General features: G+C 38.4%; 1 protein-coding gene across 1 annotated transcript in view; it reads right to left on the bottom strand.

Moving 5' to 3' along the window:
- The window catches only part of TTC39A (tetratricopeptide repeat domain 39A), a 41,529-nt gene that overhangs the window by 8,427 nt on the left and 17,136 nt on the right, over nt 1–15,966 (bottom strand). Inside the window, exons 3-7 of the mRNA XM_072420753.1 lie at nt 13,554–13,685; nt 11,321–11,521; nt 8,037–8,052; nt 7,765–7,829; nt 5,073–5,172 (exon numbers count right to left, since the gene is read on the bottom strand). Coding sequence (XP_072276854.1) covers nt 5,073–5,172; nt 7,765–7,829; nt 8,037–8,052; nt 11,321–11,521; nt 13,554–13,685 — 514 coding nt within the window. The remainder of the gene's footprint in view (nt 1–5,072; nt 5,173–7,764; nt 7,830–8,036; nt 8,053–11,320; nt 11,522–13,553; nt 13,686–15,966) is intronic.

The following is a 15,966-nucleotide window of genomic DNA, read 5'->3' on the forward strand; positions in this document are numbered from 1 at the left end:
CATTATATCAGCTCTACTGTTTATCAGTATCCATTTTAGCATTTTATCAGTTCTATGTTCTAAGTTCTATATCAGTTCCATATTAGCACTATATAAGTTCTATACCAGCTCTGTATTAGTTCTTTGTCAGCTCTAAATCAGCACCATATTCCTTGTATATAATTTCTATATTAATACAATATCATATCTCTATCAGCATTTTATTATGTCCACTGTACATAAGCACTATATAAGTTTTTATCTGGTAGTTTATCAGTATTAGTTCCATATAAGCGCTATTTCAGTTCTATAGCAGTACTATATAAGTTCTACTTATATCAGCTCTATATTAGTTCTATGTCAGCTCTGTATCACTTGTATATACATTATATATCAACACTTTATCAGCACTGTATAAGCATTATATCAGATCTATGTCATCTTTATTATAAGCTCTGGTCATTCAAAGAGTTTTATTGATTCAAACCATCTCAAGCTGTCCAACCATAAAAGAACTGAAATTGATTTAATACAGAGCCAACTAGGTCAAGATAAAAGGCTGCAACTTACAATAACAACTGAATTGCAGATGAACAATTAATATCATATTTTATCACAGCTTGGGTTTACAATATATAAATCACAAAATGATTGGAAGTAGAGGACATGATTGGTTCACACAGGGATCATATGCAAGTGTTCTAAATGAAAGGGGGTCATGTGGCTTACACCCTATCCACAATTCTTAATGGGGAGAATATTGCTCAATATTGCTAGTTTATGTTAGGATGATGCCTGATCAGTATTGTGTTATTGCAGGGGCATAACTATAAATTATTGGCCCCATAGCAATTTTAAAGGGGACCCCTAGTGACCTCTCTACGTATGGTTTTGTTTTATTAGGGAATTAGGGAATAGCAATAGAACAACTGTAAATATAGTCAGTGCAATATCATAGCAATTAAATTTACCATAAAATTACCATTGTCAGTACACTCTTATAGCAGTAACAATACTAACCATTTTGACATTTTATAACCTTGAACAGACATTGAACTGCCTTCTTGCATCCCTTTCCATCAGGCCCCATAGTAACCACCATTGATGGATGAATCAAATCACTCCCAGTTTTTCCCAGGGTAGACAAACTTATTAAAGTTACCAAACCTACTAAAGTCCATCTACTGGTCATGATTTATTAAAGCTCCACAAGACTTTACTTTCTCTACTTGTCTTGATCAAATAGTTCATCAAGAATAAAAATGAAAGGGAAACCCAAATTTTAGTTGCCATCAGAACAGAAGCAGAGCAGAGATCTTCCAGTGGGGGAAACTAATATTAGTATTAATATTATTAATAATAAACAGTATTTATATAGCACTAACATATTACGCAGCGCTGTACAATAAATAGAGGTTGCAAATGACAGATACAGACAATGACTAAGAGGTGGGGAAGAATATCTCACTATTCGATTCAACAGCAATTCGATTGAATAGTGAGATATTGTTCAGGTGATCGAATGCCGAATTGAACATCATTGAAGTCAATGGTGGAAGAATTCTGGTTATTTTTAGGGACTATTATTCTGATTGCTCTTGCGGCCCTTTACTAGTTGTATGTGTTCTTGGATAGAGTTTCTCTATCCAAGAACAAAGGGAGTCCTGTGTTCTTGGATAGAGAAACTCTATCCAGGAACACATACTACAGGACTGCAACAGCGATCCTGTATGGTGGAGGCTGTGCACGTCCCAGCCACTGACCCTCTAAGAGGGTGGGGGGCCCTAGTGCAGTGGCACACTTTGTACCTCCCTCTGTCCGCCCCAACTTTGATGGTGGTATATACACCAAATAAAACAAAAGATGAAAGAAAACTAAACTATTTCTGTTATTAAACACATTTGTCACATTTGTAACAAAAAATCCATTACTGGCTCTGGCTTTAGTTTTTTAAATGTCATGTTATTCTTCTGGCTTCAGGCTTTTAAGGACTGTTGGACCATGGGAGCAGCTGTTCCCCTGTCAAAAATGTGTCATGCTAAACCTGATTACTAGGAAGTGGACAATCTGTGATATCTGCACATTTGGGAGAGGTGTGAGCAATGGTGCATGACATAAGTACACTTAGATTGTAATTTTTTCTTTTAATCCTTTTCCTGTGTCACTGTCTGTATCTGTCAGTCATTTGCAACCCATATATAATGTACTGTGCTACATAATATGTTGGTGCTATATATTGTTGAATAATAATAACTAATCACTGCACTGTTCACTAGAGTAAGGGATAATGGATGTTGCTTTGGAAAGCCTCAAGTTTGGACCCTCAGCTGTACACATGCCATCTGTCTAGGAATAAAACAAGAACATGGTAGACAATTCAAAGACAATAAAGAGAACCGGGACTGGCAAAAGGTCAGAGAAGGCAGTAAGCAAGTGTAGTCAGGCAGAAGTTGGACATAAGAGAGATGACAATGCAAAGTGTACAGGATCACTGGAGCAAAAGCTTTCACAAGAAAAGGCATACAGGAAAGCAGAGACTCCAGACACAGAAATTTAGGACTGTAGGCCTAAGGTTAGTCTTGCATTGTTCTGATGTTAGTGTGCTGCAGTGCAATTCATCTTTAATGACAATATGCAATGTGTGTTGCAAAAACAGTAGCATACCATGCAATGTAATGCACTGCAACACAAAATATAGTGCATAAATTTTTTTTTGTATAATAGACAGCCCATTCAAAAAAATTGATCTTCTATAGAATAACACAAGGCACCATGAAAGTGTGAATCCAGGGTAAGGTAAGAAAAACCCATTGCTAAGGCAATAGGTGATAAGACTAAGCATGACCACGTGGTGTGGTTGATTGGCAGGCTGGGCTGGCTGTGTAGGATCTATATACACCAGCAGGTAAGGGTGGTCAATGCCTATTCTTCTCAGGTTGTAGACAGGTAAAAAATAACATTTGCTGGTAGGTCTACAAGTATCAGTTTTCAGCATGACTACTCAGAACAGATGTGCAGGTCAGAAGTTTAACTTTCCTGGCCTGGATACATTATTAGTTACTACTGAAGCCAAAGGGTCGTATAGCTGTTTAGTATATCTATAAGTATATTATAAATGGAATCTTATGTGTATCTCTCATGACAGGTTTACTTTAGTTACACTAATGCACAAGAATAAACCAACCATGTAATCTATATACACATAATATGGACATAACGCTGCCATTACATTTTTCATGCTGGTCTAACCATCATCAAACTCAACCTTGTGTGTAGCTGGGATAGAGACCGTACTATTTACTTATTAAAACCATGCGTGCAAAACCTTTGAGTTCTATCGCTCCCCTGTAAAGTTTGCTATCAACAATGAGCTATTTGACACAGTCATTACAATAAAATGTGTAATATACATTAAACATTGGGGCTCAAATCAAGAACTCCTACAGAAGAGTAGAAATTATAATATATAATTTGTGACGGGGGTACCAAACCTTTGGAAACAGAATAAATACTCACACATGGACACAACCAAGCATAGTTGGGCGCATTGTGATGTCCTTATTGCACTAGGGCCCAGCTTTAGGCTTGGCTAGGACACAATCTGCATGAAGTTTGTATGTTAATAGATAGGTTAAAGTTTCCCAGAGATAGCAGTGAGATCGGCAAGTTTTTTTCCCATCCACATCATCTGATCTCACGTCTGTGTCGGGAGATTTAGGAAGAAGAACCCAGAAGAACAGAGAGAAGATGGCAGTGCCTGGCGCGCCGGCTCGAAGACGGATACTGGGATGATGCAGAACCAGATGGAAAAAACCTTTTGAAGGAATCAATTGCTCTCCGGGATGTTTTATTTTTTTTTGTTTTGGGTCTTTTTTGGGTTTACTTCCTCTATAAATTCTGGACCAGGCTTGTGTTATTAACATGAGTATGGTGAGGACAAATTATTTTATTGCTCTAAGGTCAAGTTCTGATATTCATGTGTCCATCATAGGCACTTTTGATGGTGGACAAAGGTCAGCAGTAGCATTGACTGGTCTGTGGCAACATGGAATCGTAAGTAGAAATCTGCAATGTGCTGTAAGTTCTGATTTCTTTCTGTCTTTGATATCATTTAATTTTTCTGGTAACTCCAGTAGATCTTCTGTAGGACCAGTCAGGCTATTCCACATTTTAGTTCAGTTCTTGAGTGATGATGATCCTGAGATTTCTTGGAACAGCTGGCAGATTACAAGGGCCAGCCACTATGGCTGGTGGAACACAAGCCACTATGTTCTGAGTATATGTGTATTGTGCCAGAAGGCAATGCCCTGAAGATCTGGGCTAGCAGAACAACTTTGGAGGTAGGTGTGTCACCAGTGAAGATAACAAGGATAATTTTCTTTGAGTTCCCTGGTACATGTTGCCTACTAAATGTCTGCCAAATGTCTTTCCACCAGGAATATTATTAGTGTGCAAACCCTGTACATACAGAAGCGATGTTCCATAGTATCTTACTAAGGCTGATGACATATTATCCTGCTACCTTGCCTTATCGCATTCATTGCGACTGCAGAGATAGCAAAACATGGTTATGGTAAGGAGGGATAATAAAACGCCATTAGGTTCTATTAAGTTCCTCTCCTCAAATGTAACCTTGAACTATCTTTAAAAAAAAGGGATATAACAAGGGTAAGGGATTTTATTCTTCTGGCAGCAACATAGTAGAGTGAACCTAGCATCAGATATAGAAATATCTAGATATAGGCAGCAAAAAAGTCAGGAATTAATGCAGGAAGATCCCACCATTGCAGTAGATATGAGTGACCTTGAAAGAAGCTAGTGGTCATAGACCACAACAACAACACAATGTAGTATCTGGCTACATTTGTAGAAAGAAAGTCAGAAACTGTACCTATCTGTAATAGAATAAATATTCATATATGGAATTCTTGCACAGGTAAACTAGAAAAACACTGTAAGTTACCACCAAACAAAGCAGTTATAAGGACAAGCCTTTAGAACTTTATTTGTATTTTGCACCTTTAGGCAATGGATGTGACATCTGTCCAAATAGGTCATATATTACTCATAAATGTATGTAAATAACTTCATACCAGATTAAAGGCTCCAACACCCAGTTTGACTCCACCTTCGAAGTGACAATGGCTGTCTCCTTTCAAGTAATTAGCACATTTCTGTAGGTTATCCAGCTCCCTTAAAAAGCATAAAAAAGAACAAGCGCACTTTTAGAACCTACGCTTCAAATACAGGCAAATCAGGCAAGACAAACATAGTTATTCACAATTCAAAATGATGTTTTCTCTCATTGTCCTTTGAGAATTCTACTGGGAACAAAAGTGCATATTTTTAAACAAATTACCTACAGCTATTTTAGGTTCAGCTTTTTGCACTTTTGAACCTTTGGTAAGGGGTACAAACACCCGGTTACTTCTAGATACCGGATACATTAGGTTACAGCAAGGGCGTGCAGAACTTTTTGTAATAAAATTAGGATAGCTCAGTTTAGGGTTTTCATTCAGCAGAACTTACACCATGTTTTTTATAAGTAAGTTGGAATTAGCCAGATTTGCTTTGCTAAGGCTACATACACACATGCAATATTTGTCGTTGGAAAGAAATTTTCATTAACTTTTCCAACCGCAAAAGACTGCACGATGCATTAACTAGTGATCTACATACAGCGCCGCTCTTCTCTATGGAGAAGGGAGGGGGAAAATGACAGAGAGACACCCGATGCGCTCTCTCCCCTTCACTTGCATTCCGATCGTTTGTCGTCCATCGTCTGTGGATCCGCCAGGAGGGTCGTTCAGACGATAGACAATAAGCACTGTACACACCCAAGATTCTCGCCCGATAGCCTTGAGCCAATTATTGGACAAGAACCATTGCACATGTGTACGTAGCCTAAGACCTCACAAGGCAAATCCCTCTATTTCCTGTCTAAGATATGCAACATGAAGCGAGGAAGTTTAACCAAAGTAAGGAGAAACCCACCTTTGTATCCCCTCTGCTAAGTATTCAGAGAGTAACAGGAAATACAAGGGTATATTCTCAATAAAGACAAAGACAGCAATTCATTAAGCAGTTCTACCTCTTCCTACTGGTCCTGGTTCCACTTAAAAAATGTAATCGCTTTGTGTTAATATTTCATGTAGTTCCAGAGCAGAGTAATACTCACTTGTATGTCTGATAGCTGTTCCTGACCTTGATTCCACCCTTGATAAAGCTGACCATATTCTCATCCTGCAGTAATTAGGAAAAATAATTAACCTGCAGCATTAATTGCATGTTTTAAATTTTGATTACATTAATATACTGGGGAATATTCTAATCTAGACAGTGCACTTCTTAAATAAACTTATAGTGACAGAAATAAGTTGTCTGCCTGTTTAGATTTCCTTCCAATATGTAGATTGTTTGAATGCCATGTTGATTTTCTGACTTTAATACTTTCCGAGTCCCTGATCTAGAACAAGTGTGTAGGGAAGGTAGAGCAAAGTCAGGATTTTTAATTTATAAACTTGGTGAAGATCACTGCCCTTGTTTTAGCCTGGCAGCTATGATTTTCAGAAAATCTCATATTGTGTGTTACATTCCCCATCTTTTAGATTGTAAGCTCTTTGAGGCAGAGTCCTCTACTTCTGTGTCACTGTATCTGTCATTTGCAACCCCTATTTACATACAGCGCTGCGTAATATGTTGGCGCTATATAAATACAGTTTAATAATAGTAACCTCTCACTGTGCAAAGAGCAGCAATGCGCCTTTTGCCATATTAACCAGTCACTTTAAAGCTTTGAAAAATACAGGTATAGGTTAATTTCTGATTGGGTGCAACATTTAATCAAATAAAGGCCCTGGTAGCAATACCCAATAAATGCTCACTTTTATTTGGCTGCAATATTTACTTAGCAATGGCCGATTTCTGACTGGCAGCAAGTTGCTATAGTTTACCAATGCCCACTGCTTACTGTTTTCTATTAATGAACCTCTAAACTTAGTGTAAACCTGGTGTACAAAAGGAATGTATCGCTCAGTCCAGGGTATAGAAGCTCCAGTTTCATGTTAACAGCATTTGACTACTTCCTCTTTTAAGGAATTAATTAAATTCCATGACATGACATACTTTTTTTATAACCAGAAACCATATAGTCCTGTCTTTGGGTGCTATTTACAGTGACCATGTAGCATTGTATTGAGTAGGCATGTCCAGTGTTCACTACCCCATTAACTTCTGATGCAGCCTCCCCAGCATTTTCACCATTTACTGGTATCAGCTCCTGAGATGTGATGAGCAGCAAGAGACCCCACAGCACCCGATTATTATTATTATTACACAGTATTTATATAGCGCTAACATATTACAAATCGCTGTATAAAGTCCAAGGTCATCTCACTAATTGTCCCTCAAAGGGGTTCACAATCTAATGCCCCTACCATAATCATTTGTTTTTAATACAGTCTAAAGTCAAAATTTTGGGGTGAAAGCAATTAACCTAACTGCATGTTTTTGGAATGTGGAAGGAAACCGGAGTACCTGGAGGAAACAGACGCAAACATGGGGAGAACCTGCACGGTGTCCTGGCTGAGATTCGAACCTGGGACCTAGTACTGCAAAGGCCAGAGTGCTAACCACTGAGCCACCATGCTGCACTCATATTAAAAAATAAATATGGATCTAGTGACTCTTTAGTATAGGGGTGTCAAACTCTTCCTGGTTCCACTTAAAAAATGTAATCGCTTTGTGTTAATATTTCATGTAGTTCCAGAGCAGAGTAATACTCACTTGTATGTCTGATAGCTGTTCCTGACCTTGATTCCACCCTTGATAAAGCTGACCATATTCTCATCCTGCAGTAATTAGGAAAAATAATTAACCTGCAGCATTAATTGCATGTTTTAAATTTTGATTACATTAATATACTGGGGAATATTCTAATCTAGACAGTGCACTTCTTAAATAAACTTATAGTGACAGAAATAAGTTGTCTGCCTGTTTAGATTTCCTTCAAATATGTAGATTGTTTGAATGCCATGTTGATTTTCTGACTTTAATACTTTCCGAGTCCCTGATCTAGAACAAGTGTGTAGGGAAGGTAGAGCAAAGTCAGGATTTTTAATTTATAAACTTGGTGAAGATCACTGCCCTTGTTTTAGCCTGGCAGCTATGATTTTCAGAAAATCTCATATTGTGTGTTACATTCCCCATCTTTTAGATTGTAAGCTCTTTGAGGCAGAGTCCTCTACTTCTGTGTCACTGTATCTGTCATTTGCAACCCCTATTTACATACAGCGCTGCGTAATATGTTGGCGCTATATAAATACAGTTTAATAATAGTAACCTCTCACTGTGCAAAGAGCAGCAATGCGCCTTTTGCCATATTAACCAGTCACTTTAAAGCTTTGAAAAATACAGGTATAGGTTAATTTCTGATTGGGTGCAACATTTAATCAAATAAAGGCCCTGGTAGCAATACCCAATAAATGCTCACTTTTATTTGGCTGCAATATTTACTTAGCAATGGCCGATTTCTGACTGGCAGCAAGTTGCTATAGTTTACCAATGCCCACTGCTTACTGTTTTCTATTAATGAACCTCTAAACTTAGTGTAAACCTGGTGTACAAAAGGAATGTATCGCTCAGTCCAGGGTATAGAAGCTCCAGTTTCATGTTAACAGCATTTGACTACTTCCTCTTTTAAGGAATTAATTAAATTCCATGACATGACATACTTTTTTTATAACCAGAAACCATATAGTCCTGTCTTTGGGTGCTATTTACAGTGACCATGTAGCATTGTATTGAGTAGGCATGTCCAGTGTTCACTACCCCATTAACTTCTGATGCAGCCTCCCCAGAATTTTCACCATTTACTGGTATCAGCTCCTGAGATGTGATGAGCAGCAAGAGACCCCACAGCACCCGATTATTATTATTATTACACAGTATTTATATAGCGCTAACATATTACAAATCGCTGTATAAAGTCCAAGGTCATCTCACTAATTGTCCCTCAAAGGGGTTCACAATCTAATGCCCCTACCATAATCATTTGTTTTTAATACAGTCTAAAGTCAAAATTTTGGGGTGAAAGCAATTAACCTAACTGCATGTTTTTGGAATGTGGAAGGAAACCGGAGTACCTGGAGGAAACAGACGCAAACATGGGGAGAACCTGCACGGTGTCCTGGCTGAGATTCGAACCTGGGACCTAGTACTGCAAAGGCCAGAGTGCTAACCACTGAGCCACCATGCTGCACTCATATTAAAAAATAAATATGGATCTAGTGACTCTTTAGTATAGGGGTGTCAAACTCTGGCCCGCAACGTCCTTTTTTTTGGCCCCCAAAAGAACCCTATTCCAATGCAGCTGGCCCGCCACTGCATTGAAATAGCGCCGCTACTACTATTCCCGACATCACTCACGTCTATAGACCAGCGGTCTCTCTGTCTATGCGTGGCCCCGCATTGGACTGTTTTATAGTTACAAGTAATGCGGGGAATAGTAGTAGTGGCATCACTCTTGCCTATAGACCAGCAGCCTCTCTGTCTATGGGTGGCCCCACATTGGACTGTTTTTAGACGCAAGTAATGCCGGGAATTGTAGTATCGGCATCACTCGCGTCTATTGACCAGCGGCCTCTCTGCCTATGCATGGCCTTTCATTGGAATGTTTTATAGACGCAGGGAATTGTAGTAGTGCTATTTCAGTGATAAGGGAGTTCCAGCCACTCATAACATTAAGCCCCACATTGGACTGTTTTCTTGACGCAGGGAATTGTAGTAGCGATGCTATTTCAGTTTTAAGTTTGGCCTGCGACTTTGTCTAAGTTTTTAATTTTGGCCCACTGTGTATTTGAGTTTGACACCCCTGCTTTAGAGGAACACAAATGACTGATAGGGTTTTATTTATCATGAAGACCAAGGATCTCTATTATGTTGCATACACACATACCACTATCTAATTCCACCAAAAAATTCATAAAAATATATCTGCAGTGTTAAGGCAGCAAATATTAGGCAATGTGCAAAGTTGCATTGTAAGTATTTTGAATTACTTTTTATGACCCTATTTGGCTTGAAGTATATCTAAACCCAATGATAAAAATGTTATATATTACAGCTGGCCAGTGCTTAGACGTGAATGTAGTTTTTGGGGTCATTTTCCCGCACGTACGGAAAATACTTGTTGATCCTGGCAAATCTGGCTGTGTAATATGTTGGTGCTATAGGTTGCAAGGTAATAAATAGTATTTGGGGACGGCACCAAATATTTGGGGAATTGTTTATACAATTTAGATAGTTACATAGTTGTGTCATCTCTGAACCAGTATCTCAGTCCAGGGTGTGGATGATGACCCTGGATGATGCCTGAAAAGCAGTTGATTGCTATGTCAGGGAGAATAATAAAATAAATATCAATGATCATCTGATGATTTATCCACTTTAATGTGTGACACACGGTCAAGTGAACAAAAGAGATTGCATGTGGCTGCAGCCATGGCTGATTTCAATGGGATCCCTAAAAAGCTACATGGTGCTTTTGGCCACTTGGATGTTGTTTGAAGATTTGCGCCAGTGACAGACGCATGCAGATTTGATTACCTATGGTATGGTTTGCTAAACCACAGTTTGCAGTGTGCCCAGAAGTTGCCAGCTGCACGGTTTCACTCCAGACCACCCAAAATACTGGACATAAGGTGGACATTGGTAAATAAAGCCAATAGCTGGTTTCTCATATAACTTAGTGACTCCAGCTGCTAATTGCCTATAGAATCCTGTATAGACTCTACCTGTGTTTTCTAAGATGCAATATAAATTAACCAACATATAAAGAATCTCAGTATATGTTCAGCCTTCTTTATGTTTTGGGTGAAATTTTCCTTTATTACTGCAGGTACTTAGTAATATCCATAAATCAGACCTTAGACTCCCTATTTTCATGATGATCTATAGTTTTATTTATTGCACACCGTGCACTATTAATTAGGCTAATACCTTAGTTAGAGATTAGACGATAGAGAACTGCCTTTAAAAATGAGCGACACAACAGACCAACCAATTTCAGTGTTATTCTTGCATCAAGTGACATGTTCCTATTTGAAAAAATTGGATCCGGTTTCATTTTCAATGTATTATTCTGATTGGTTGGATTGGGTTACTGCTTATTATTAATTGGTAGTTCATCAGTACAGTGCAATATATAAAAGGAAAAACAATTTTGTGTTTCTTCTTTTCACCTCTCTCTTCACCCTCCTTTTATTTTGTTAGAGTCTGATAATATCTCGGGTAAATATTCTAGCACATTGTGCTTTCTAAACAAATTTGTTTCTACAATCACAGAATGATCTTTAATAAAATAAACAGAAAGAAAGAGAGGTACACATGGCTGCAGAGTTTGGCACACATTACAATAGGAGTCTTTTTTACTATGTAATGAAATGGTAAAAAAAAAGTGTGAATACCTTCAGTGAATTGATCAAGACTTTGGCCATGGACTAAATTGTTGAAGGAGTCAGCGACTGTGGATTTCTTCCGAAACCTGTGGGGGGATGGAACACGTGTGTCAGGCTGACTTGTTAAGTGTACACACTGGATATATTCACACACAAAATACACAAGACAACTGGCGAGGAAAGACAAACAGGATTCTAACCAGGACAAGAGCATGAGGGTAGGTGGAGTGCTGCACAAATGTGTCAAATTTTAGATGTGGTTCCAATAGCATAAATATCTTTCAAAGTTACCACGCTTATATAGAGTGGGAAACCCATACAGCAACAATTCTCTGCTGATTGCTGAACAAGGAAGTTATTATTATCACACAGTATTTATATAGCGCTGACATATTACGCAGCGCTGTACAAAGTTGATAGTCATGTCACTAGCTGTCCCTCAAAGGGGCTCACAATCTAATGTCCCCAACATAGTCAAATGTCATTAATACAGTCATATGGGGTAAGCCAATTAACCTAACTGCATGTTTCTGGAATGTGGGAGAAAACCCACACAAACACAGCGAGAACCTGCAAACTCCATGCAGATTTGTCCTGGCCGAGATTTGAACCTGGGACCTAGCGCTGCAAAGGCCAGAGGCGAAACGTGTCAGGAAACTAGACAGCAATAAGAGCTTGCTTTTTTTCTCTCCTGTCTCACCCTTAATGGGGATGACAGAAGATACATTATAGGAGAACTTTGTACAGGTCCGGTATCCGACAAATGTGAGTGGGTCCTGGACCTATACATGTAGGAAAACCCATCAATCTGCACTTGTCAAATGTGAATCTTTTGTAGCAATATATTATCTGCTCACAAAAACAACAGTTTTCCTTTCATTTACTTTTTATATTCTATATATATTCTTCTTACTTATATTAGTTATATATATTTTCAACATTCACATACAGTAAAAACTTATTGAAGTTGTAAAAACATGGTACTGAGGGAATTGATGAGGCTGTTGTTGCTAAGTCCCTATAGTACACCTGCTGTGTAGCAAAGAAATCTGAGGACCATAAGTCTGATGAAGGAAGCAGATTTTTACCAATCTCTCCAGGTGTGCAGAACTTTTCAGAGCTGTGTGTGGTTTTACTTTCTGGCTCTTCTGTTCTCCTATTGGCCACTATGGGTTTTCTTGCCAAAAGGGGTGGCATAAGGATCTTCAGGGGGAACAACAGAGGCCAAAGGGGATATACTATTTCCCACACTTAGAAAGGAGTACAAGGGAACTTGGAATAGAGTCACATAAAAAGAAAAAAGGAAACCCTGGCTGGACTAATAACCATCAATCAAGTCAGTCCCCCATGGATTGTGTTCTTCTGGTCCTCTTGGTCTACATTGGAGGAGAGCCATTAAACCCTCTTCCTGTGAACACAGGCTATCATGGACACAACAAAAGGGGTTCATCATTTTGCTAGCCTGGGCACACAGTAGCACAACACAAAAAGTCACTTACAAATCATAATAAGCATTGTTCTGAATTGCAATAAAGACCAACCACCTCCATTAGGGAAAAGGCTGGACCTAGGACATCACTGGTATTAAGGTTTGTATTTGGAGAATTAAAAACAATCATATGTAAAGTTAGAGGTGGGTGGGAGTCTTGAGACAGACAACATTTGGATTCATTGGGCCTGATTTATTAAAGTTCTTCAAGGCTGGAGAGGATACATTTTCATCAGTGAACCTGGGTGATCCAGCAAACCTGGATTGGATCTGGTTCAGGATTGAAAACATTTGCTAACAAATAGCAAACGACTTTTAGGAAATCTATTCTGGGTTTGCTGGATCTCCAAGGTTCCAGTTCGAACAATATGAATAAAAACCATCAATATTCAATGTTGCATTGTTGTATAGAGTCACATCTTCTAAAGAATGCCCAGGAGTTTTGATATTTCCAATACAAACCCACTTTAAATGTAACTGACATAAGATTTTCCATACAGGTGCAGTGTATTTCTAGTACATGCCTGTAATTACACACATGAGTTCCGAGATGTGTTGTTATTTGTCACAGATATGTAATATGTTACAAGTCCCTTGATGATGAGTTACCTCCCCCTCCCTGTACAAACCTCTGACACACGGCCTGGGCTTCTTTCATGGTGTTACCGGCATTCACTATGTCCTGAGGATCAAAGGTCATCATGGCTTGCATTTCCAGCATGGTGGCATAGGTCAAGGCGTGGTACATACTCTCTTTGGACCTGTGCATAGAAATAAGTTAGGGTTAGTAAACTTGGACTGGCACTGCTCTGAAAATATTAGTTATTATTATTATTATTATTAAACAGGATTTATATAGCGCCAACATATTACGCAGCGCTGTACATTAAATAGGGATTGCAAATGACAGACTAATACAGACAGTGATACAGGAGGAGAGGACCCTGCCTTGTCTGGATGTGGTATTCATGATGTGGTTTTAATACATTTTGAATCCCTGACATAAAATCTTAATCTAGTAAATTAAGTCAGAATTTTGATATGCATATCTGTTCCAGGTCAGTGTCTTCAAAGTATTAAGGACAGCCAGTTTGGTACAAGTAGCAGACTCTGTATCTCTGATATATTAACCAAAACGCAAGCAAAATTCTCTTTTTCCATGTTTTGTGATGAATGGGGAACGTTTTGGAGTTTTGATGAGATTTTACTAGTATCTGATGACTCTACAGAAAATCCTCACAGGTCATTTTACCCATTATTTCCAAAATCTAAAAAAAGTTTTGGCTGTTTATACACTTAGGGCTCTGTTTATAAAACAAGAAAACTGACATTCATTTCTAAGATTTCCTGGTGGGGAATCAATTACTACAATTGAAACACATAGACCTAGAAGTTTTTCCACCAGGGAAACTTTGAGAACCATTAATGTAAAGTATTTAAAGAATAATTTAATTCTATTTAAAAAGAATTCAAAGCGATCCGTTTATTTCTCTGTCCCCTCCTTTCAGAATGCTTTATGTCAGCACATGGCATAAATGGTTTCTTGTGCTGCTTTGAATTCTCAGCCCTGTTGTATTGGGCATTGCAAGTGGCTGATATCAGACCTAATTCAGATACAGCTTGCACTGAAAATATACATTTGGGACTCTCAAATGATTGAACTGAGAGAACTGTATTACAAATGTTCTGTAAATTACTTAAGTGGGGGGATAGACAGGCTTTTATAGGCAGAATTTTTTAAAAAAAAGTAAATCATTTTTTAATGTTATACAATATATTCCTATACCATACATAGATCAACTAGGTCTTCTTGCGGCTTGCTGCTGACACCTCACCTGTTGTCTACCTTCACCTGAAACTGATCCAAATCCCCATATACTATGGTAATCCAGTAAATCATTAATCAGCACTTGGGCCGACAGTGATACTGTGCAGTGCAAACCTATTCCCTTACCCCTCTAACACCCTAAAATTTACCTGGAGCTAAATATGTGTTCGTCCGATTCAAATACGATCTCAATGACTTAATGATGCCCCATATTTCAGTTAAATTACCATACATAATCTCCCCTTTTTCCCTTATTGTGATCATTTGGCCTGGAAGTCTTGCAAATGTTCCTATCAACTCTGTATCACTGTGACTATATAAATCTTTAATATTCAAGTTAAATTTCAATCTCAATCCTCCCCTGAAGAAGCCTAAGGGCAAAACGCGTCCGATACTTGAGACTGAAAAAACTGAAGCTGATATTTTTACTTGAAATGTGAAAATAACTGTATGTAATCACAGACATTGATTGCTTGTATATCATTAGCTAATTGATCTATGTATTGTATAGGAATATACTGTATAACATAAAAAATTATTTTATAAAAAAAATTCTGCCTATAAATGCCTGTCTATTCCCCCACTTGATCACATAATTATCTCTTCCAGGCTAGGCAACCTAAAATACTATCCTTGATGAATACTTAGTGGAATCCTACTAACTACCAATCCTCCTATTTAGGTTCTGTAAATTACTTGAACTGCTGTTCTACCTATTGCTAAACAAGTATACTCCAATTATTTCAACATGTTATACAGAAACCCTTCCCAAGGCTTGCAAATCAGGCAAATAATACCCCCTACCCTTTTCCCCTGAATCCTGCTCTATATCTCATCATATATCTCATCTCATCATGTATTCAGGTTGGCATGCCAGCTGGTTGGTGAACACAGGTCCATTGTTCTAACATTTCCTTCTGTCTGTGAACGGGTGTAGAGGTGTTCAGTCGTCAGCACTTCCAGGTTTGGTGTCAGTTCAGTGCAGGGTGCGGAATAAGGAGATGATTGATGAATCTGCTTTTTCATCTGCATGGACAGGGGAGACCCATTGAATGGGGTCTCATTGGTACCCATTGTACAGGACTACTATCACCGGTAAACATTTCCACCTAGGGACATGTAAGTCTCCCACTGACAGTTTTTAAGTATTGAAAGCATCAAAAGCCAAAATCTATTTAAAACATTTTATATAGAGTAAGGGGAGTTAAAGCCAT

The sequence above is a fragment of the Pyxicephalus adspersus genome, chromosome 8 (assembly GCF_032062135.1).
Source record: "Pyxicephalus adspersus chromosome 8, UCB_Pads_2.0, whole genome shotgun sequence".
In the NCBI taxonomy this organism is placed as follows: Eukaryota; Metazoa; Chordata; class Amphibia; order Anura; family Pyxicephalidae; genus Pyxicephalus; species Pyxicephalus adspersus.